Source organism: Chanodichthys erythropterus, chromosome 22 (genome assembly GCF_024489055.1).
Source record: "Chanodichthys erythropterus isolate Z2021 chromosome 22, ASM2448905v1, whole genome shotgun sequence".
NCBI classification, from domain to species: Eukaryota; Metazoa; Chordata; class Actinopteri; order Cypriniformes; family Xenocyprididae; genus Chanodichthys; species Chanodichthys erythropterus.
In genome coordinates, this window is record NC_090242.1 from 19,391,349 (window position 1) to 19,416,881 (window position 25,533).

Genomic DNA, 25,533 nt, shown 5'->3' on the forward strand with positions numbered 1-25,533 from the left:
CTCTGGGTTCGGACCAAAATTCCGAGCTCGGAGCCCTCCCCCTGGACAGCACACCAAATATAACATTTATTCTACTTGTATGTATAGTGTATTATATGTAATTGTGAACTAATTTGCCCTGTTTAGTAAATCTGGCCCATGGTCGGATACGTTCCTGCATGTAATAACAGATCAGTAAGATCATCTGTTTTTACTTATTTATTTATTTATTTTTATTTTTTTAATATTACAGTATTTATTTTTGTTTGTTGATTTATCTAAAATCTATTATAACACTGTTGGAAATTAATTCTATATTATATATGTATAATATGCATAATATGCACATTCACCGGCCACTTTATTAGGTACACTTTGCTGTTACCGGGTTGGACCACCTTTTGCCTTCAATCATGCAAATCATGTGCTCTATTGGATTTAGATCTAGTGACCGTGGAGGCCATTTGAGTATAGTGAACTCATTGTCATGTTCAGGAAACCAGTATGAGATGATATGAGCTTTGTTACATGTCACATTATCCTACTGGAAGAAGCCATCAGAAGATGGTACACCGAGGTCACAAAGGGATAGACATGGTCAGTAACAATACACATGTAGGCTGTGGCGTTTGGGGCCCAAGAATATATTCCCTACACCATTACACCACCAGCAGCAGCCTGAACTGTTGATACAAGGCAGGATGGATCCATGCTTTCATGTTGTTTACACCAAATTCTGACTCTACCATCTGAATGTTACAGCAGAAATCAAGACTCATCAGACAAGGCAATGTTTTTCCAATCTTTTCCTGTTCCTAGCATGAGTGGCCGGTGTGGTCTTCTGCTGCTGTAGCCTACCTACTTTTTTTTTTTCGGCCACAGAACTGCCGCTCACTAGATATTTTCTTTTTTTCGGTCCATTCTCTTTAAACACCAGAGATGGTTGTGGATGAAAAACCCAGCTGATCAGCAGTTTCTGAAATAAGCAACAACCATGCCATGTTCAAAGTTGCAGAGTTGATGCCATGTGATTGACTGATTTAGATATGTGTTAACGGGCAGTTAACAGGTGTACCTAATAAAGTGGCCGGTGACTGTATTTGTTAACTTGATATGTATAAAATGTAACAAATTATTTAATTTTTTTTCTTTAATTTTTTTTAAACCGCTGGTTAGGATATGGCATCACACTCCTAAACTGACCCTGGATCAGCTGTGTCCCCAGTGTATTGCAGCTGTCTGCTGACAGTGTTTCTGAAACACACCATCTCTGGGGGTCTTATCACCTCAAGATAAAACCCTCATTAGACTGAATAATGATTCTGTTTCCCTTCCATGTGCTGGGAAACTGTGTTTTCCTGTTTATGTGACACCGTGACATTAGAGAATTAATTAATCACTGTTTTTTGGCAATCAGCGGGTGTGAATGTGTATATCAATGCATCGACAGAAGCGCCTCTATTTGCTGCAGCAGATTTCAGGGTGTTTGCAGGAAGTGCTCCGGAGGAGGGCAGGATGTAGAGGAAGTGTTTGGCGTGGCGGATCTGGCAGGCAGGCAGACGTTAACATACCCCACTGACAAGCTCGCTCTCTTATATACTCCGTCCGCCCTCTCGAGTGCCTTTTGGCCTGGAATCCATCACAAGACACTGTGGAGTGACATCAGGCAAGTGGAGACAGAGAGCTCCTGGAAAACACAAACTGGACATGCTGTTTTTCTCAACTGTCACCTAATTGAGTAATACATTATCCATATTCTGTGCAGCCCCCTTATGAAACTAGCCTATTATGAGTCTCGGCTCTTGCGTAACAATATTAAGTCATGAAATATATGAAGCATTTAAATGCTTTTTTTTGTTTGCTAGAATTTGTGGACGATAAACAGGCCCACGCTGAATCTGCGCCCTCAAAACTCAGATGTTTGTAGTTATGTAAATCCTCCGCCCTTTGTGTATTCATGCATATATTTTACTACACAGAAAATTATTAGAATAGAAAATAGAAATGAAACTATTGGAAGATTCAAGGAGGAAAAGCCCTGCATATTTGGGAAGACTGAGAGAGATACGGGGAGGAAGAAAAGAGGTGTGTAAAGGAAGTGTGAGCTAAATGAAAGTGAGCCAAGTACAAGGAGAACAAGACAAGGTTAGAGAGAGGGAAAGTAAGCAGTCATGGACACAGGAAATATGGCCTTGTCACCCAGGCAAGACTGACAGATGTCCCCCCATCGCCTCTTCATGACAGCTGACAGCATGACGGACAGGTTCAAGGAGAACGGGAGAGCGGAGAATGGTGCGAGAAGGGAGGAAAAGTATGGAAGCAGAAAATGAGTCTGCTACCTAATCAGTTGGCATCCTTAGGGCCCTTGACCTTGTATCTCACTCTCATTCTCTTTCTCTCTCTCCCTGTTTTCTGAAGCATTCTCAAAGCCCATAAAACACACACTAAATTAGAGATACTTTGTTAAAATTCCATGAAGTCCAGTCTCTGAATTTCCATCTCAACAAAGATCGGATCATTCAGAGGTACCAAAATAATGTAATTAGTTTCAAGAGTAAGCTGCTCGGTTATCTAAGTAGATAACTGTAGAAAGAAATCTTAAATCCTAAATTGTCATCTCTCTACTAACATGTCCAGTATAACATTGCTAAAATTAAATACAAAAAGTGTTTTTATAGTTACTTTCACAATATAAATGGCTCCAAATCAGCTTTACATTGTATAAAATGGCAGTGAGCAACTAAAAACAAAATTGCTAAAAATAATTGTATGTAATTGCTAAAAATTCACAATATAAATTACTCTGAATCATCATTGCAGTGAAACCACAAGTGAGCAACCAAAAACAGCTACAGTTGTGTTGTTTTTTTGTTTTTGTTTTTAAAGAAAAGGAAAATGCATTATATTATCATAACTAGCATCTCCTTTTACATGAAACCCACCTCATATTCTGTATTTAGATCCTCAGTTTCTCCATGTGGAGGAAGAATGCTTCTAATTGTATTAATTTATGGTAAATGATTCACAATCTGCTAATTGGTGACCTGCGCTAGATGATAACGAAGTGCAGTGCACCCATGTGAGTGCCTGTCTTTTGTACTTTCTCAGAATAATCATGCAATGTTAGGTTCAGCTAGCGGGTGAAAAGGTCCCATCAGGGCTGTCTCTTTCTCTCTGGCTTATGGGCTTGTAGCTGCCTGTCTCACACCGTAATACTTGGAAAGAGTAAATTTCTGTGGTGGTTGTTGTTGTTTGGCAAATAGCTGATGGACTAAATCTACAGTAAATGTTCTAACCACTTCGTTCTACTATCCTTTCCACAGACTCCTCTGGACAGGTGACGTCCTCTCCTCTCAGCTCGCCCACGTCCCACCGGGGGATGCATCCGTCACTGCTCAGCCCGACTTCTTTAGGCCCCTCGGGGTCCCTGCACTCCCCCATCAGCACTCTGAGCTCGCCCATGAACGGCCTGGGCTCTCCCTTCTCTGTCATCAGCTCGCCCATGGGGCCACATTCCATGGGGTCACCAGGGATGGGCTATGGCCCCAGCGTAAGCCCACAGGTAGAGCCACACTCTAAGTCCCTCCTTTAGAGCTGTATTTAAAGAAGCGCTTGCATTCAGAAGTCATATTTGTGTTTCATAATTAAACATTGCAAATCGTTCATTTTAACTCTTCCGTTCTGTCTCGCTCTCTCTCTTTCCAATACTCTCGCTCAATCTATCTTTTGTTCCATAAATAGGCTTGCACATCTCTTTGTCATTTAAAAAAAGGCTCACAATTAAGACATCAAAGCTGGCAGTGTCCTAGTTTTCTTTGAAAGCCTGATCCACATGAGTGAAATGGTTCTCAAATTCACACGCGTTTGTATGTGGAGAAAAGAATAGAGTGCCGTCCGTTTTCTAATTTATAACTGTATGGAGGTTTTTTACCAAGCTTTTTGCTCATTTTAAATTATAGTGTTGTTAGGGTGGTGGAATTTGAAGTGGATTTTTTGATTTCTGCAGAAAAGGATTCGTTCACATCGTACACATGTACACATCGTTTGAGGTTACAATTTATTTGAATGTGTCCTTGTTACAGTGTAATTATACAAATAATTACTGAGTAATATTAATTAGGGGTGTAATGGTACATGTATTCGTCCTGAACCGTCACAGTATGGACGTCACTGTTCAGTGTATACAGTCAGACGACGAATACAGTCAGTCACAGGCGATCCACACTCCAATCCAGAAGGGGGCGAGTGTGGTAATGCAATGCTGTTTGCAAACCAGGGTTCCCGCGGGGTCTTAAAAAGTCTTAAAAAGTCTAAAATTCTGAACTTTAAATTTAAGGCCTTAAAAAGTCTTAAAAATGGCCAGATTTTCATCCGAGGTCTTAAATTTAATTTAGTCAGGTCTAATTTTTTTTTTTACCCATTTCCAGAAATGCTACCTGCTGGAAGTTATTACAAAGTAGCAAAAAAGTAGCGAGTCGTAGTTCTTTCTGGGGTATATTGGTGTTGGTATACGCGTTGATAAAACTACAAATCCCGTGATAAACGCAATACCTGCACGCGAAATACGTCTGCGTCTCCACAGAGGTACTTTCAGCGAGACATGGCTAGATCACAGCGATTTCTGCTGTTGGTTACAAGCGGTACCCAGCTCCATATACGAGGCTCACTGCACACAAAAAAAAAATCAATTAGGTACTCTGGGTGTGAAGGCGCTGGAGTCACACGCCAGAGCGGAGAAACACAAGCTAGCCGCAAAATGCCTTCAGCAGACTCGGCCAATAAGCCTCACCACTGCCGTCGTCCTCCACAATGCCTGGTCCCTCCGGTCTCCAGCGCAATATCATCGCAGCTCCGCCGAACAACCTTCGGGGTACTTTTGGATCGACTGACACATCGAAAGCCGAGGTGCTTTGGATACTTCACACGGTGACTAAACACCACTCATTTAATAGCAACAGCGAGATTAGCGATCTCTTCAAAATGATGTTCCCTGATTTAGTATTCGCGAAGACGTACTGTGGGCCCAACAAGATCGCTTATGTGGCGAGATTTGGATTGGGAGAGTTTATAAAGAGGCAATTGATTAATGCTCTCACTGGGCCGTATATCGTAATGTTCAATGAAAGCCAAAATCAGACCACCAGGACCAAGCAGCTTGATGTCCACGTTCGTTTCTGGAACAATGGAATTGTTAAGTCGAGGTACCTGGGCTCACAGTTCATGGTACAGTGTGGTACACACACACACACACATTAGATAATCCATGTTAGATATATAGATACTCTAATTATCCCGAGGTAAGTATCTATCTATCTAACATGGATTATCTGGTGCGTGTGTGTGTGTGTGTGTGTGTGTGTGTGTGTGTGTGTGTGTGTGTGTGTGTGTGTGTGTGTGTGTGTGTGTGTGCGCTACATTGGTTGTTACCTGGGTTGGAGTAGCCTGTTCAATTTCTATTAGGCTATTAATATGCTATTTTGTAATGTAAATAAATATGAGATGAAATCTATTCTATTTGAGGGCAAGTTTGTTTTAGCCTATTTTCATTTTGGGCCTAAGGTTTTGGACATTTGGCATATTGTGACTTGGGTAAAGTTGGTTTTCGCACATTTGGACTTCTGATAAATTCAGACTTTCCAATAAATGTGCAATAAATTAATGTTTGCAAATTTTAGGCAGCGACATGATATTGACAGCCAACGATTGTCAACTTACAACATTTTTCACAGTCGATCAAAATAGGCAAGTATTGTTTTAATGGCATATTTACTTGTGAATGTCCACTGAATGTCCAATGTAGTGTGATTAACAAGGCTATTGAATACGGATGTCCGAATGTGCAAATATAAAACCAACTTTACCCAAGTCACATTGTGGTGTGTGGAAGGTTACTAATGTGATTGCTTTATCTGTAAATTAAATTAATGCTTTTTCAGTGACTGAATTCATTGAGATAAAAGGATTTTTTCAGAATTTCTTTGATTTGAATATTTTTTGGTAATGCGTCATGTAGGTCTTAAATTTCAATATTTAGGGTCTTAAAAGGTCTTAAAAAGGTCTTAAATTTGACTTACTGAAACCTGGCAAACCACAACAAGAAAAAGAGACGATCTGTGCACCAACCCAAAATAAGAATGGCGAGCTCAGATGGCACGCAAGAGGTTGCAAGTTTCAGTTTGCAAGATTGCAGTATCAGTTAATTTTTGTGACGCGTTCCTGCCGCTCCACAAACTTCACAGAACAGAAACCGGGATGGCAGAAAGCGGCATCCTGCTTGTTTTCATTTTACAAAAGCAGAATGTTTTGTTTTTATTGTGAGTGTACACTTTACAGTTTCGAATAATGTCTTACTCTTATCTGTATGAGTATTTTAAGTTGTTTCCGCTGTTATGAGACAAAATCATTTGGCATTGTGCCGATTTGTGTCATGAAGTCTCACTTCTACAGTCCAGTGATGAAATATGCATGTCCTGGAAATGGGAAGCCTCAGGTGCCACTTCGCTCGCTGTCTCTTTGTGGAAAGGTGAAGTAGGTGCAGATGTAGATTGCAATTTTTCTTCTTCTCGCTCATCTTTCTGTGATTTCTTGAAAAAGCTTAGGCTACACAAGTTAATCAAACCAAAACAGCCGTTGCCCTTTTTATCGTGCAGCATTGGTCAATCTATCTATTAGAGGAACAAATCAACAATTTCTTTTCAGTTTTTTTATTTTTATTTTTTATTTTTAAGTCCCCCTGAAATAAAAATTTAAATTTTTAAGCCTTATAAGCATTCAAAACCTAGTCTCTCACTTCTGCTAAAATGGATCACGGATTTTCATGACATCACATCACGCTTCAGTTTCTCATCAAATCTTCGGTCCAATCAAATGCTCTCTAGATTCTGAAGTCCCGCCTCCTCCTGCACTCTCACAGACGCTGAAGCCTCGGCTGAAATCGGTCATTTATTCACACATTTACTAGTTTCTACATGGTGATGGCACATAGTGCACTATATAGAGAATAGGGAATGATTCAGACAGTGTAAATATGCTTTCCATTGACGCGAATGAAGTCCATTTTCGCGTTAGTTTTACATGAACCACCGCAACTGCTCTGACCCAGAGACACGAGAGCTCAGAGCGGATCGTATGTGCAATTCGGCACAGACTACAAAAGGTATCGGACCCATTCGAATTCTGCACAGAATGCTGTATATAAGCGATATAAAAGACATTATGAGGAGAAACTGTTAGAGATTAGAAGGAAATGGAGGTTTTACAGAGTCTGGCCGAGCTGTAACATATGAAACGTTATTGGCTATTTTTTTAAAAATGGGTGGGGCTTTTCTATATATCGCCCTGTCTTCCTGTTTCAGTTGAAATTAAGTCAACACACTGAATAATGCTGCTCGTTCAAACACTCTTCAGTGGGCTTTTAAGCTGAAACCTAGCATTGGGATTTGTTGCTTTCTTCTGTTGTACTAAAATCATATGTGACCCTGTACCACCAAACCAGTCATAAGGGTCAATTTTTAGAGTTTTGTTAGGATAGGACAATATTTGGCTAAGAGATTGATTAATTTAGTTAATGTTAATTTTTACTAATGCTAATTTCTACTTCTACTTAGTTATTTCTACATAATTCTACTATATATTCCTTTATATATGTACAGTAGTCAACATTTGAAGTGGATCAAAAAAGTGTATCAAAGTTGTCCTAAGAACTAAGATGTCCTAAGAAGAATGTTTTAGGACAACTTTGATGAAAGGTTTTGATCCACTTCAAATGTTGACTACTATATTTATATTTGTATGTGTATGATGTATTATATAAATTATTAGTATATTTATAGATTAAAATGAATCTAAATAAATAAATGGTGTAAAAAAAATGTTATTAATATGTCCCACCATAATATAGTTCCGTAAAAAAATGCATTGACACAGGACGGAAAACATTTATTGAACGATTTTATGGTGTCTTTAATCTTGCTGTTATTTGGTAGCAACAGTTGTTAGAGTCCACCCAGTAATCCAAATACCAAAAATATTGTTTAATACATCAGTTTCCATAGAACATCCTTAGACCAATTTCAGTGAGTCAGTCATGATCAATCACATCTGTATCTGGAGCTTCAATTCTCTGGACTATACAAATGTTGAAAGTTTGAGAGCAGATTTGGTTATTGCATTGACTTACAGTTAGATGTGTCTAGAGAAACCAGTTTTGTCTTTACACAGCAGCATTCAGACATCTCTCTCTCTCTCTCTGGGTGGGAGGCAGTCATGGGGTCTGATGGAAGGTGATTTGAGTCAGATGGCATTTGTCACTTGTGTTTAGCACTCGGCTGAATGGCGGTTTTCAGGCCCAACCGGGTGGAACGGGGTTGCGACTCTATCCCTCTGTATTTAACCTCAGAAGATTCGGAACAGGCACCCCACTGGCATCAGCCGCTCAGGAACACACTGCACACAATTCCCCAACATTCAACATACAGACAGCAAGCATCAAGATCAATCGTCATTTTGTTCAAAGATGTTTGTTAACACCAACAACCACTTGTACTTTTTTTTTTTTTTTTTTTTTTTTTTTTTTTACAATAAAAGAGAACTGTGGATCTGATTTTCAAATACAAAATACAAAATAATAAATAATTTTAATGAAAAATCTGTCAGTTTTCAACAAATTTGGCCTTTTATTTAAATCACTCATTTATATATAAATTTCTGTAGTTTGTGCTTTTTATTTTTTTTCCTGTGGCATATAAATGCTGTTAATCTCATAGATTTTTATACATGTATGTATATATATGTTGTAATATGCCGGCACCTCAGGGTTTTGTCTCAGAATTCAAGTGTTTTACTGCCCTTGTAATGGCACCTACTGGGTGTAAAACAATAGGTTTTTGTTTTGTCTGGTTTTGTGTATCTGCTTAGTGTGTGTACAGTTTCAAATCATAACAGCATCCACCATCACAGGGGGCTGGAAAGCATTTACAATACTCATTTGTTTGAGTTGGATTGTGGCTTTTATGGATTTTTCTCTCAATTCTTTTGAAATGTTCGGATTGCCTTCACTTGGGGAGGTTGGTTTTGACAGACAATACTGCGATAGCTGCAGTGACTCACTCTTGCACACAGACAAACACTGTCAGCCGCCTGTAGACCTCAATCCCACCAGCTCCATCTCCCAGCAGCTGGGACACATTAGGCAGAACGTGGTTCGGTTTACACTTCCAGCGACAATGAAAAGGGATACGCCGCTTTGTCTCCCCAGAAGAATCCCTGAACATTTCCTAGCTCTCGATCCAGCCTAAATGGCTTATTATGGTTCAGTGTGTACTGTACTGGAAGAGTGGATGTTGTTACTGGAAGGTCATTATCACTGTTGAGGAAACTATTTTCAAGCTGTTTAAGCTACTATTATTTTAAAGCAGTTAAAGTATAGTCAAAGTAGTCTTGAAAAAGTAGTTCGCTATACTACAATACTACACTGTGAGGAAGAGCTGTCATCTTGCCTTCACTGTCATCCTGTGATTCATTAAATAGCAGCAACTACTTGATCCCATGACCCCTGTGGTGCCACCCGTCAATCTGTGCTGGAGGTCGTAACCCTGTGCTTGGTCTCTTTAAAATTAGCTGGAAAGACATCTACTGGATTATTGATCAATTTGGGTTGCAATAAGCATAAAAGTATAAATGATCATATGAGTATGAATGATTTTTATGTTAATCAATAGCATGCCATAAAAATCTGCTTGTCGAGTTTAAGTTGTATTTATCGTGGAATGTTTCTTTAAGGCCTGATTATATGAATTTGCTATAAAACAAATGTATTCAGCCAGCAGTTAACTTGCAGACCATATGGAGAAAAATGTACCTCTGAGTTCTAACAAATCAAGCACCTCTTCAGGCGATTATTTTTTTCAGATCTCTGAAGCCTGTGAGGGGAGCAGGATAGAATACAAACTCTGGCCTTGACTAAGATGCTTTCGCTGGAACTCTAATGAGGAAAATATGCCTCTTTTGTTATTTCACATTCAGATGTGATCCCAAGGTTTGTGGGAAGAGGGTAAAGAGAGAACAAAATTATAAAAGCGACTGATCGTGTTTCAAGTTTCAGTTTTATTCACTTCCAGACTTTCTGTTAACCTGTTCAGTGCCAGTAAGAAAATCTGCCAGTGTTTTGTTTTATTTTTAATTTAACTTGAATTTATTTTTATTAGTATATGTGGTATTCTAATCTATGTATTACTGATATTTATTTTGTTTAAATTTTTTGTATTTTATTCAAAAGAAATTCTGTTATTTTCATCTCTAGATTTAACCTATTTTATATTGTTTTGTCTATCTCTAGATATTACGATTGTCTTTATTTTATTTTATTTATTTATTTTTTTTTATGTAATTTAATTTGTAACAAACAAAACTTTTTTTTTAAATTAATGAAAGTCGAAACTTCCATTCTGACAGAGAGCACATTAACCATCATACTTTATGCTGTCTCTGGTCTGACCAACTGGTTTGTTTGGCACTAAAGTGCATTTACAGTACAGCTCAGTCTCTAAAACAATTAGCCCCTATTAAAGAAAGTTCAAGCAAAGTTTAGATCCAAACTGATATATTTATGCAATATGAAACACAAACATCACATTAGCAACAGAAACTCTTCTTGGCAACTGTTGTTAATATGCTTTGTGCGCCAAAGTGTACACTAAGAGACAAACACGGGGCACGGCTGCTCCCTTGAAACTTTTCACTCAAACCCGGGTGCAATGTGACACGTCCTTTCTAACTTTTAGACTTCTATTGAGAAAAGCAGAAGTGAACTGCTCTTAAGGGTAACAACGCACTGGGAGTATGTGATTGGAGGAGAGAGCGTTTTTAATAACAGTTGTTTCAAATGTTCTCAAAGGGGCTCAGCTTGCAGGGGATTTTCTAAAGAGGCAGAAAAGAGGATTTTGATGTTGGTGCACAAAAGAGTTGTTTGCTCAGTGTGGAGAGATACAATACAATGCACATTTACTCTGACTTAAACCACCCCCCCCCCCCCCCCCATTAAAAAAAAAAAAAAACATATTCTCTCTCTCTACCTCTGACTGTCTCTGCTGTGAAGAGTCCATGTGATAGGAGCTGCAAATTTTGCCTGTTAATTTCTTCCTTGCAACCTTGATACTTGTACACAATAGCCCTCGAACAAAAAGCTGATGCTAAATTTCTCAGCTTTCATGGTTCATTTCTCAAGTAAAACCTTGAAATGATTGGAGGCATTATCTGGCGAGTTCAAGGACAGTGCCTTTCCTTTGCATTTTGTTTGCTCTGAAAGCTTGTTTTTTTGTTTTTTATTTATTTATTTTTTTGCGCTTGTGAAGTTGAGTTATCACCACATCCAGACTGAAACTTTAGATTTTTTAAAAAATTTTTGTCTGGTTTTGTTTTGATGTTTTCAGGGTTTTTAAGCCTCTATTTGAAGTGTCAGAGTATTCACTTGTTTTTTTTTTTTTTAAGAATCAGCATTTACAAATCTCCATGTTTCTTTATGGGTTTAACAATGCAGGCACATGGCAATTGTTGCAAACACAGCGCTCCAGTGATGATTATCCACTTTTGGAGATTAGATCTTGATGCTGACAGCTGCTTCGGCTCTAGGCAATTATTCCACCATACAACATTTCTTCTGAGGAAACGGCTCTACAGTTATAATCTGTCTTGGCCCAGCACAGTCTACCAAAGCACAGACATCATGCACAGCAGGAGCCAGACAGAATTGGAGTAGTGGGTTGAAGATTGGGTTGACCCAGGGCTGGAGTTGTGCGAGGCTGCAGGATAGTGGTTGGTCACCAGTGTCGTCTTAATTGGTGCGATTAATTGAAAAGAATGAAGCAGCATTTTTGGCTTTGACGGGTACGAACGGCTCTCTGAACCAGATATGACATCAGTCGTATCCATACATATAGTAGGAGACAGGTTTTTGGAGAATTCATGTATGCATTGTGTAAACATTAAACAAAATCAATTCTAAATGACACTGTCCTAAACACCATTTGAAACATATATAGTCATGCAATCCACAAAATATATTTTTTACATTTGTATTCATCTGCACTGAAAAAAACATCATATCCGGTAAAAGAAAATGTAAACGATGTGTAAAATTATGTAAGATATTGTTTTCAGAGAATATATCTTGAATTACTTAAGCATGAACTTTAGTAAATGTTGTTACATGTAATGATAACTTTTTTAATTTTTGTAACTTTTAAAAAACTGTAAAATCTTTTAATTGATCAATTTACCATTTGGATGAAAATCAGTATATGCAGTAATATCCAATGAAATGTAATAATACAATACTGTGTGTGTGTGTGTGTGTGTGTGTGTGTGTGTGTGTGTGTGTGTGTGTGTGTGTGTGTGTGTGTGTGTGTGTGTGTGTGTGTGTGTGTGTGTGTGTGTGTGTGTGTGTGTGTGTGTGTGTGTTTGTGTGTGTGTGTGTGTAAAATATATATATATATTTATTATTATATTATTATTATATATAAATTTATTATTATTATATATAAATTTATTATTATTATATATAAATTTATTATTATTATATTATATTATATTATATTATATTATATTATATTATATTATATTATATTATATTATATTATATTATATTAATTATATTATATTATATTATATTATATTATATTATATTATATTATATTATATTATATTATATTATATTATATTATATTAATTATATTAATTATATTATATTATATTATATTATATTATATTATATTAATCTTGCATTAAGGATTAAGGAAGCCAAATATTTTTGCACTGCTTGCATTATGATATGGCTCTAATGGGCCCTGGCTGTCAGGGTTGCAAAACTGTCTTTAGATCTGGTTGAGTGATGCATGTTTGAGAGATGAACATCCTGTCGAAAACATTTCACTGCAAGAACCCAAATGACACGACCTTCGCCTTTAGGGCTGATACAAAACAGGACTAACTTACTGCCGCTGACAGCAGTATCCAAATGTGTCTCCCACACCGCTACTGACTGCAGCCTCTATGAGGTCACACTCAGGGTGAGTAATGGGTGTGAGAGATCGGAGGTCAGATGTTGAGTGGGTTATCAGGCAGAGGAGATCTCCCTGCTGCCCTGCAGTGGTTAGAGCTAAGAATAAGGTCAGCGTTATCAGCGGAGCTTCTCCACTTGCCAATGTACACATCCCAGCCAAGCCTGGATTGGAGTTGGAGTCTGTTGTGACAACTTGGTGACGTAACCTCTGGGTGGATAATCCTGGCTATGAATTTTGAGTCAGTTGTAAAATCGGTATAAAATAAGTATTATTAATCAGATCTAAGTTTGGGTGCATAATGAATGCAAAATGTGTGAAAGATATTTTTTTATATATATCTATATCTTTGTATCTCTCTCTCTAATAATATATGTATAGAGAGAGAGATACATAGATATAGATATGTATATATGTGCTGAAACACTGTTGTGTTTTTACTGATTTTCAGTTTCTTCTTCTTGTCCTGATATCTTATTACATCTGGTTGTACATCTAAATTTAAATGTTACATACATTTAATGTTACATATATTATGATTGCATATCTTATGGCAGTAAACCTTTTTTACAGAGGGGTTTTTGACTTCTCTTTTAATCTATCTAATGGTAAGAGGGTGTGATTTCCTTTAAAAATCAATTGACACTGATATTGCTTCAATGTGCACGAGTTGTTTATATGCCAAGTAGAGTGATTATGTGGTTATTATTATGAATGAATGTAATTAGCAATTGAACAATAGTGGCCTTTTCTCTATTTCACTGTAGTAAAATCAGTAGTCTTTAGAACCTTGTTTAATACACACGTGTTATATTCAAATATACTTAGAGTGGAATCAAGTGTTCAGTTTTTTTTTTTTTATTTGAAGTCCACTCAAGTCGAGTGCACTCTAGTTCGCTGCAGTCTGAAGTTGCTGTCTGGCTGTGAGAAGAGCGCGTGTGTTAAAGGTTGCTGCTGCAGGATTTGGGTTACCCTTTGAAGTGTCCTTTGGAGGGAAGTCTGTTTTTGGGCTTGGTAAGAACAGCTAAGCTCTTCTAAGGTTCCAGATTTATGCTCTTACTCTCTGTATTTTTGCCTTGCCAGGTCGCCATTCTTGCATTTCATATCACATAAAATCTATCCATTCATGGGAGAATATATGTCTCCTTAAGCATTGTTAGTCTGAATCCTGTTACAAAATCTAATTCATGTGTTTTTTCCAAGGACCAAATCAGAGTCAGAGTTGCAGACCAAGTCTAAAGTTTCAGACTGAACCTGCGGTCCGTAGGGTGAAATTTGAGCATTTCACTAAGAAACAAAAGAAAAACCATTCAGTTAATCTATGCTAGATTATAACATCATGTTGAATGTAAATGTATAAAACCTAAGAGGCCATTCATACATGAATCTTGCTTACTTATGTGCTGTTGCATATAAGAGATAGAAAAATGCACTAGACAAGCATTGTTAAATGCAGTGTTGAGCTAAAAAAAAAAAATGTACACCTTTTAATGTATGCACTCCTTTTTGTTACTTAAATTCAAGAACATCCTGTGTGAACGGCCCCTGAGCCTTTATCATTGAGTGAAACATTGCTTGACTGTTGTTAAAATAGAGATAAAATACATGACAGCCAACTGTTTTCTGTTTCTAACTTATGTTGGACAGCCTGAAGTGTCAGTATCTGTGGTCTACCTGCACAAAGGCTGGATGGATATATGATCTTGGCAAAATAAGTCAAGCAGTATCTGATGCTTAGATCTGCAATGACTTCCTTTTTGTTGGTGAGTTTTCAAGGTCAAGGCTTCTGTTCTTTCTCCTGAGTCAACACTCTCTGACCCTGTTATGCGTTTCACCACAGATATACAGATCTAGAGGTGCTGACAGCTTGTCTTTGTCTTCAGCTCAGCAGCTTATGATAAAACAAGCTATTACATACTTAGGAGAAATGAAAAGTGTAGTTCTTAAAATTTAGAAAAATTAGAATTACTCACCTTTGTTACTCCAAATCCATATGACTTTCTTTTTCTATTACAATAATACAAAAAAAAAAACAACAGAAGAGGTTTTATGCATGTTTTTTTTTTTTTTTTTAAGAATCGTTTTATCCCATTTACATCAATTTTATTTTTTATTATTTTCATTTGCCAATTTATCCCTTTTTTTATGAATTTTATTTAGTTCAACTTAATAATTCATTGATCCATTCACAGTAGTTAATAGCTCATGGCTTAAAAACAGGGAAAAAAATAAATCGCTTCAGTCCGAGCAGAATCAGTATTTTAACATTTCTGTTCATTTATTTCCTTCTGTAACATTACCTTTCCAAAAACGGTTTGATTCGAAAAAATACCACTTGATAATGTTATTTTTGTAACTTTTTTTTTTTTTTTTGTGGCACCTATACTTTATACAAGAACTTGAATAAACCAAAATACATTCAGTGTATCCTCAAAACCTCATACTGTAGCTCCACCTGCCTCAATTGTGAATGAAGTGCTGCACACATTTTGGAGACCACCTCTGCTTGTTTACAGTGCAAGGGTAAATAAAGAATGGGTTCTTTGAATAAGTACAGCATTTTATTTACTCAAAAAACACGATGTTTGTGAAGGCTAATGTTTTATGTATTTGAGGAGCAGAGAATATAGTCTTAGTCTGGTATTTGCATAGCCAATACAGCCCTGTGCATAGTATTTCATCTTGTAATACACAATATTTTGGTCAAATGTAGTAAATGGCAGTAAAACTGAGTGTCTACATAGCTACAATAAACTTTGTAACTGTAAGTTGATAACTTGAGTGCGAGCTTTTTACACATTTGCATCAACTGCACATTTGCATAGGTCATACTGTTTGAATTCATGATTGGTTGACTGCCAAATTAAAATATTAAACAAAACGATAAAATAATGTTATTAAAGGGTTAGTTCACACAAAAATGAAAATTATGTCATTAATTACTCACTCTCGTGTCATTCCACATCTGTAAGACCTTCGTTCATCTTCGGAACACAAATGGATATATTTTGAATAAAATCTGAGAGCTTTCTGTCCCTCTATACTAGAGATCCAACGTAACTACCACTTTCAAGGTCCAGAAAGGTAGGAAAGACATCATTAAAGTACTCCATGTGACTCCAGTGGTTTAACCTCAATTTTATGAAGCAATATGAGTGCTTTGTTTGCAAGAAAAAAAAACTTTTCCATTTTATATATGAAAATATTGAGCTGCAACATGCCTTCATGAGAGTATCACGACGCATGCGTGATGTGTTCAGTACGGATGTGGAACAACATGAGGGTGAGTAATAAATGACAGAATTTTCATTTTTGTGTGAACTAACCCTTTAACCGGTCAGTGGTCATTTCAAATAATGTTTCTGTTCAAAACGATTGAATTTGATTTTGTTTGTTTTTTTGTTTCCGTTCCTTGAGCTGGTTCAGAGCCCTGATAAAATAAAAAAATAACAGGTTTGAAATGAGATTTGGTATATAATTACATAAGTTTCCATTTTTGGACCGTGTCTTTAAATAGTCAATCATACTCAATATCCAGTCCTAAAGCAGGCCTGTAGCATGATCTCTTGAGCCTTCCTGTAGCTCAGACAGTAGAGCATGACCCCAGCAATGCCAAGGTCATGGGTTCGATTCCCAGGCAATGCAAGAACTGATCAAATATAGGCTATATACAAGTCACTTGTGTCTGCCAAATGCATACATGTAAATGACTTACTAACAGCCACTTCAGAAGCTTGCGTACATGTGTGTGCGTCTTTGCACATGTTGTGTCTGAACTTTTGGGATACCCCCTCCTCTCCCGTACAGCTTAAGTGTCACAGCACGGCTGGCTGATCATGCTGTTCTTACTCGAGGCACTTGTCTGACACCCTACCCCTCAAAGAAGAGTGTGTGATCATGTATGGGAGGGAGGATTATTCTATTTACAGTCACAGAACTGGGACCCTTTAATCCTTCTCTAACACACACACATATACCCCTACACACAAATACAACATTGAGAGGGAGTTTGGGCAGATTGAGTTGCATGTTGAAAATAGCCAAACTGCGATAGAGTTCTCTGATAGTACAGCTCTGCATCTGATAGAGACAATCTACAGAGGTCCAGCAAATCAGAGAAACTGAGGTATGAAGTGGAGATGGAGGTTCATTTTAACAGCTGCTTTTGTTTGTGAACTAACACACAATGTGTGCATAGGTCAAGTGTGAGAGACTGACGGATGAATTCATACAGTTGCACCACAGTTGTATTTCAACTTAAAACTGCATCTTATCATGGTCATTCTTTTCAGTGTTTTTTTGCATTCCTCTTTTTTTTCTTATTTTTTTTAAACTCTAAATGCTGATTTAGAAAACATTTCATGTTTATGCATTTGGCAGTCACTTTCATTCAAAGCAACTTATATATATATATTCAAGGTGTACATTTTATCAGTTTATGCATTCCCTGGGAATCGAACCCATGACCTTGACATCGCCTGTTTGAGCTACAGGAAGCTTATAGTCACGTTTAGTCGTGGATCCACGTGAACGGGGATTATTTTGACTACGTTGTCGTCTGTACGCATAAAATGCAAAAATATGTTTTTAGTACATTGCTCTCTTGTAAACGTTCCCTTAGTTTAGCAGAGATTTTGTGGCCGCATTTGCACCGTTACCAGATTTGCATAATTCTTTTAGTAAATCGGTTACTTGATGCAGACAGTGTGTGCGAAATAAATGGCTCTATCAGCGGGTTCAATTCGTTCTTAGTGAGTATTTGTGTGATGGCAACATGAGCATGTTTGAGGTTTTCATTGGAGAGAGACAGAAAAAAAAAATCATAACAAAAGGTTTTATTTCTCATAAACTGACAGCATCTAAATAAAGTATGGCATGTGTAATTTACTGCCGCCCATCCTTTCTTTGCTCGCTCATCATTAACACCTCTCTCCATCAGAATGGGCTGCACTGTTATGGCCCCTACAGCCTTGAGTGTCTTCAGTGTTTTTCAAGGACAATGACCATTTCTGACATCATAAATCAAGCAGAGTGGAAGTACAGGGCTTTTGTCCACAGCGTTTTGCCTGTTAGTTTTTTGACTGATGGAATGAATCATCATACAGAATGAAAGAGGAGCAGTTTTCAGAAGTGTTAATCATGTTTTTGACACAGATTCAGTCTGTTTTTGTTTGTTTGGTTTGTCTTTTTTGTGCAGTTGATCTGTTTGTTTCAGCATTCAGTCTTAGCAGCAGTCTCTATTCAGGACATGTTGTGGTCATCAGTGTAATGGCATGGGCCGTGTGTGTCCATGCACGAGTTAAAGGGGTGTGTGCAGGCACGTGTACCCATGCACATGTTCTTGGGATGATGCAATCATGTACATGTATAAGGGTTGTTAACTATATTAAGTCTTTCCACATGTGGGTATTTCTTTAACTCTTCACACTTCTGCACTTCTATTTCAAAATGAACAACTTTGGATACTTTTATTAATAAAACTGATAGATTAGATTTTTTTATCTTAAATGAAGGTCACATTAAAGGCACAATATGTAACCACTAGAACAGTGTTATATATTTTGTTGACTTGCGTACTTACATTATCCCTAATGTTTCAGAGAATGTTTAAATCCAGAGAAATAAGAATATTTAACCAGGACACGGACCGTGTCCGTGCGTCGGCTATCAATGACATCATACCCACGTTACCCTCAGTTTCCAGTTTTATTTTGTAGAAACCATGGAAACACCAAGGACGCTTTAATATATTATGCACTTTGTTAGACAGGTGAGCAACTGTCTGGATGGATACATTCATCGACAGAAAACGAATCATGTTATATAGCACAACACAGTAAGTATTATTGTTTAAATATCGTTTTCTTTACAGCGAGTACCATGATTTACCATCCCTAATAGAGGGTATGCACGTGACGTCACCGTCGACCGTTACGACTGCGATCACGGCCACTGAGTGGCAAAAGACTGAAGGGGCTCACTCACACACCGGACGCGAAGCTCAGCGCCTCGCCACGTCTTTAAAATTCGAACGCATTGTTTTCCAGTGTGCGAGTCCCTTGAGCAGCAGCATTGGTTTTCAGTGTGAATGTCGCGAAAAACACACAAAACACATCCAAAATAGGAAAGAGCTTTGTGATTGACTGTACAAATAGATTTGACACAAAACCTGAGGTATATATTTAAAAAAGCAAATGGATCACTGCAATTCTCAGAAACAGTTCGACTCCAGGCAGAGAAACATGTTTTAATTATCATTTTGTGTCAGATTGTTGGATTTTGAGGTAAAATCATACTGTATATATTGTATTGTTATATATTATTTTGACATCTCATCAATTAATTATTTTCCATCTTATATTCTGCATAATTGGGTGTTTTTCAATAAACAACACTGACAAAAACTATACTATAAAACTATATATGTTTTAGGACAATATGACAATTTAACATTGATACAAGTGATTACGCGGATTTAAACCTACCGATATTGTAGTTATATAAAATATTCACAGGCAGATTTTCTTTATGTATTTCCCCACCGTCAAAATCAGGCATATATAAATGTCAGGTAACACGATTCCAGGCTGCATCTCAGTATCCATGGATTAGGTTTATTTGACAAATTGTAAGGAACATATTCAATTCGTTAGTTTTACTCGTGTTTTCGCAGTTTCCCCTGTTAAATCCAGTCACGCAGTAGGTTCTTTTGCCACACAGTCCAGCTGAGGAAGCACGCTTTCAGCAGGAAAGTGACATCGATGCATACTGCAGTGTGCAACAAGTGTCTCGTAGTAGCCACCAAGCGAACGCAGAGTGATAAAACAGCGCTGCGTTACCCCACATACGCTTGACTTGAAGCGGTAGCGACTGCGGCATAATGAAACTTCTGCTGCTCCCGAGACGCGTGTCATGCTCGTTTCTCATTAGCACTCGCACCAGTGGCCTCGTTTATGCTCGCACAACACTCGGCCCTGCTCTGTTTCATGCTACAGTAATATTAATAATCTCATCCATGAGCCTGATTTTTGCCCGATTCCCATCCCAATTTTTTTTTTCACCGGCTGAAGGCGATATCTTCCATGAGTCTGTGAAATCTAAAACTACCCCTCAGTGTAGTCATTTTCACTACAACCAATTTTTTCTAACTAATAAGTTACAAATTTACTTATAAACTAATAACCAATAAAGATCTTATCAAAGATTATACTGTGGAGACAATATATTTTGTTGGATATGTTTTTGTCATTCATGTGAAATTAAGTGTCAAGAATATTTAATTTTGCGTTTAATTACCATTAGCAAGAGAAAGGAGTCTGCTATTTTATTAAAGAAATGTTGAAAATGTCATCACAGAATGTTGTTAAACCTAAAACAGTATATCTTTTTAAAAGTAATTGAAATGACGTTGTGGTGGCAATTCAATAGGGTTAGAGTGGTCTGTCTGTGTCCAGTGTCCTCTGGCTATATGGCACTCTGCAGAAGTCTAGCAAGTCTGCATGTCTCAAATACTCACATCAACACATAGCCGTGGTGTGAAGTGGGAAGTGACGATGCTCCTTTTGGTCTAAATGGGGTCTTTATCAGGATTTCTCGCTAGTTTGACTGCTAGCAGTGTTCTGGTTAAAGCATGAGAACAACTATGAAGGCTCTCACATGAGTGTTTCTGTCTCGTAGCCAAGAACTCGCACAGTCCCAAGACCTTAACTAAGTCTGTCATGTTTCTAAGAGCCCCCCCCCCCCTCCCCCCAAAAAAAATCTGTCCCTGGTAAAACATCTACTAAAGTATAAATGAAATTTCAAAACAAAGTAAAATGTATGTGAACGTCGGTTACCAATGCAGAGAGCCCACGCTTCTTAACGCATCTTCTAAGACTTTTTACTGGCTTTCTCGCTCCCCAAAGTCAAGATGGCATCTGTCAGCCTGTTGGATCCTTAGGCAGAGTGTCTACCCGTCGGCAACATTCATTTACTCAAAACCCTTGTGTGACTGATATAATTAAAGTGTGTAATTGAATATGAACATGTGTAGAGTGAAATGAACAGGATGTTCTGTTATTGTGATTACTTCTTGCACAATTGTGTTGTCATTACCTTAGAATGACTGAATAAAATGTGCACAAAGGCATTGGCTCACATTAAATAATAAACATTTGTGATGAATTAAGATTTTTTTCTCCTCAGTAATTTGAGTATCTCTGTGCTTTTCATTCAAAATACGCATGCGAGAGCAAATAAATGTCTGGATGAGGCCCGCCAGATGCATTTTAACTTGGAGAGATTGAGAGAAAAACAGAACCACGTCTTTATTCCACTGTCCCACTAAATATTTTATTGCTGCCATTCTAGCATAGAACATGTGCACTGCTGGTGCTGGATATGAAAAAATGAGGCTGGGGACACTCTCAGCATCCATTTCTTGTACTTGCATTATGAGAAAGGAGGAGAGAGAGTGAAATCAGATGAGAGAACCTCCATCTCGCTGCACAAAATCAATCTGAAATCTCAATGCTGAACCATCAGGTCGAGTCTAGCCCCGTTTTGAAGTAATTGACAGAAAAGTCAGGGCCTTGCAGAACTCAGGCTCACTTCCACCCAGGACCTTAGAGATGATATGTTGACGTATCTAAATAATGTGTGTTGTTTGTTTGCGTATATTTTGCAGCTGAACTCGCCCATGAACTCTGTCAGCAGCTCAGAAGATATCAAGCCGCCCCTGGGCATCAACGGTGTGATGAAGGTGCCCGCCCAGCCATCAGGCACCCCCCTCTCCCTCACCAAACACATCTGTGCCATCTGCGGCGACCGCTCCTCAGGTACCAAGACACGTCTGTATGCAAAAGAATATGTGCAAACTGATCGTTTATCCCCAAATGCATGTTCTGCCAGTGTTGCTCTGCAGGGCTGATGGGGATAGAAAAAACAGCTAAAACCAGTCTGAGCTGGTTTTCTGGCCTTAGCTGGTTTTTTATGCCAATCAGGATGGGCTTTTTGGTGGTTTTAGAGGGGTTTGGGACACTTTTCAACTGGTTGACCAGCTTGACAAGCTAAACCAGGCTGGGAGACCAGTTTAAACCAGCTAAAACAAGCTTAAGCTGGTTTATTTGTATAAGAATCAAAATCTGCTTAGGGGTAATAATGGAATAACAGTTTTAAAATAAATTTCACTATCATTTACAACCGGATCTGCATTTTCCTGGATTTAAATAAAATATTTTTGTTGTAAGAGATGATAAAAACTGTTTGTTTGTTTTTTGTTTTTTTTTTGCATCAAAACCATTCCTTTCCTGGTAAAAATTAACTTGATTTTCTAAAGTCAATTAATTTGCAACAGCTGAACTTAACATTTTTGACAAGCCAAACATGTATTTTGAAGCATTTTGAACATCTCCAGCACCTTTTATAATTTCCCAAAAGTCCAACAGTTCACACCTCACTCACATTATAATAAGGCTGGGCGATGTATCGAATGCTTTTGTCACGCGCATTTCTTCAGTAAAGCCGGTTCCCTGATTACCGCTAAATCGCCATCACCTGCTTTCAAATGAAGCGGCATTTAATAGACCGAGCCGTAGATCAACGATAAGACACGCAATATCGCATTCAATATCGATATGTATCGCCGTCGATATTGAATGCGATATTGCGTGTCTTATCGTTGATCTACGGCTCGGTCTATTAAATACCGCTTCATTTGAAAGCAGGTGATGGCGATTTAGCGGTAGTCAGGGAACCGGCTTTACTGAAGAAATGCGCGTGACAAAAGCATTCGATACATCGCCCAGCCCTACATTATAAGGTTAGTCAAAAACTTTATGCTGGCTGTCGGTTGGAACTAAAATATTAGAATATTAGTTCTTTAAAAGATTAAGGCAATTATCAATGTTTAATAAAATCTTGTTTAATTTTGCAATAAAAGATGATACATTTTTTACATGATTTGTTACATTTAATTACCCGTAAACATACCGTCTAGTCCCAAAGCCACACCGTTAGGCCATTGTTGGTGTGCAGAGCTGGTTGGAATGGGAAAAAAAACAGCTTAAAAACCAGTCTAACCAGTCTATTGTTCTTTTGGTCTCAGCTGGACTTCTAGCCTTGTAAAGATGGTCTGTTGGGTGGTTTTAGAAGGGTTTTTGGCATTTTTCAACTGGTCGGCCAGCTAAACAACATACATTTGTCTTTTTATTTTACCAGAAAAGTCCCATCGAGATTAAAAAAAAAAAAAAATCCTTTCATTGAAGGAAGAAATCGGACTGGGAGAGACTAGCTCAGGCTGGTTCAGCAGGGATGCGGTATTTTAATAGCAGCAGCAGAAGTTATTTCAAGACTCTCAGTTGAGAGATTGAAGGATCAAATACCAAAAGTTTGATCCATAAATTATTACCAATGTAGACCTGAACATGACTCCTATGGCTTTTGTGTTTGTGCTTTTTTTCCTCAGGTAAACACTATGGTGTGTACAGCTGCGAGGGATGCAAGGGTTTCTTCAAGAGGACTGTGCGTAAGGACCTGACCTACACTTGTCGAGACAACAAGGACTGTATTATAGACAAACGCCAGCGCAACCGCTGTCAGTACTGCCGATATCAGAAGTGTTTGGCCATGGGCATGAAGAGAGAAGGTACAGCACATAAAGTTGAGGATACAAGTTTCTTCTTTCTCGCTCTGAAAATTTATAGTACTATTCACTCCACTTGCTCTCATTAAAATGAATGAGTTTGAATGCTACATAACCCCCCCTTTAGCATACTCTCAAGTTAGTACATAAGGGCTTGGTTGAAGGAGTCCATCGTTCTTGCACTGACTGACCTGAGCTTTCCACCATGTTTCATGCACTCCATGTCCCCTCGCTATTAGACTCAATCTCAGCTCTGTGTGACTCTAGAAGCAACATTCATATTACTGCAATCAGCCTTCAGGTCAGCGCTTAATTAAGGGCTTGCATAGATGTTCAGTCTGCTGATCTGCTCATGGTGAGACATCAGTCAGTAAGTCCAAGATGTGCATTATGAACATTGACTGTCCTCGAGATTCCAGGTACTTAGAATCTCGATTCCAGCGACTGTCCTCCAGTCCAGTGTACTTCACAATATACTGAGGGGAAGCAGGATCGCTCTTCTATCAAATTGCTAAATATAGAAGATCATCTTGTCTCCCAAATCATCATCACCTGAGGCAGAGAAAGATGAAAGAGAGGGAGAGGTGAGGGTTGGTTTATCACACTGAAGAAAAAGGAGGGCATTAGCACTTTTTGCACACTTGTCTTCAAGAAAAGGAGACGCGAAAGTGCTTAAGCATGCTAATAGAAGATTTTAGCACACAGCTGGTGGAATATTGATCTGAGAGACTATTTTGCCCCTCAGTCATAGAGAATAATTTTGGATTTATGAGATATCAGAATTTTTCAGTGTTGTTTTTAGAAACATTTTTTTTTTCACCGGAGACTAGTTTCTGTTTTTTAAAGTGGAACCAATGAACTCCTCTGTAGCTGAGTGCGGCGCATATATACATGCATATGCACACATGATTGTTGTTAATGTGTGCTTTTTGTTTGTCATCTTAGAAAGGGGTTTAGAGGTTTTGGATACTCTTATTTAATTCCACATTCAAATAAACATTCACATCGACTGTTAACTATTATTGTAGTTATAATTTTAATAAAAAACAAATCTAAATGTATTTTTGAGTACATTAATTATAACTAATATATATAAGGGGTTGCACTTTACTTTACAGTATATGTGCTTACATGTACTTACAGTGTACTTACCTAAGAAAATACTGGTAATACAAGGTAACTACATGGGATAAGGGTAGGTTCAAAGGTAGATTCAGGGTTAGTACCTAGTTATTACACAGTTAATGCAATTACTATAATAAGTACATGGTATGTACATGCAGATAAAGTGCTACCGTATCAGTGTGTGTGTGTGTGTGTGTGTGTGTACTTTATAGGATACACTTATATGATGCAATTCATTTATATGTGCCCAAGCTTAAACATTTACAAAGATGTTTAAAACAACATTAAGCTTTGCAAGCAGTCAGACAGCCCTATAAATTATATATTGTGGCTATAGATCGCATAGCCAACATACTGTCCCCATCTGCCCGTGCAGACAGCATCTAGCTCCTGTTTCATGTTAGAGAGAAAATCCTCCCCCCATAGACGAAGGGAGCACTGCGAGCAAACGTACATGACGTCTCGCTCTCACGCCCACTGTCAATGACCTCAGTGCAACCTTTTGTCTCCGTTACTTATATCATCATGGCTTCTTTCAAGGATATGATCATTTGCTTGCGTTCGCCTGTTTCGTATCCCATAAGCCTACACCGTACCCCGAGGCACGGGAGAGCTGGGCCACACTCCCCCCAAAAAGAGCTGAGCGAATCTGCAGAAAAACAGGATTAAATGAATTTATGCTCTCCTCCTCTCCAGGGGAAATAAAACTAACGTGATTTCAGCCCCTCTCACCTCTCTCTGACTCCTGGAGAA

The 25,533-nt window shown here is 38.1% G+C and overlaps 1 protein-coding gene across 4 annotated transcripts in view; it reads left to right on the forward strand.

Moving 5' to 3' along the window:
• The window catches only part of rxraa (retinoid X receptor, alpha a), a 178,267-nt gene that overhangs the window by 131,353 nt on the left and 21,381 nt on the right, over positions 1-25,533 (forward strand). For all 4 annotated transcript variants that reach the window (XM_067375039.1, XM_067375042.1, XM_067375043.1 and 1 more), the window contains exons 3-5: positions 3,303-3,541; positions 21,700-21,850; positions 23,479-23,658. In XM_067375039.1, the coding sequence (XP_067231140.1) occupies positions 3,303-3,541; positions 21,700-21,850; positions 23,479-23,658 (570 nt within the window). The remainder of the gene's footprint in view (positions 1-3,302; positions 3,542-21,699; positions 21,851-23,478; positions 23,659-25,533) is intronic.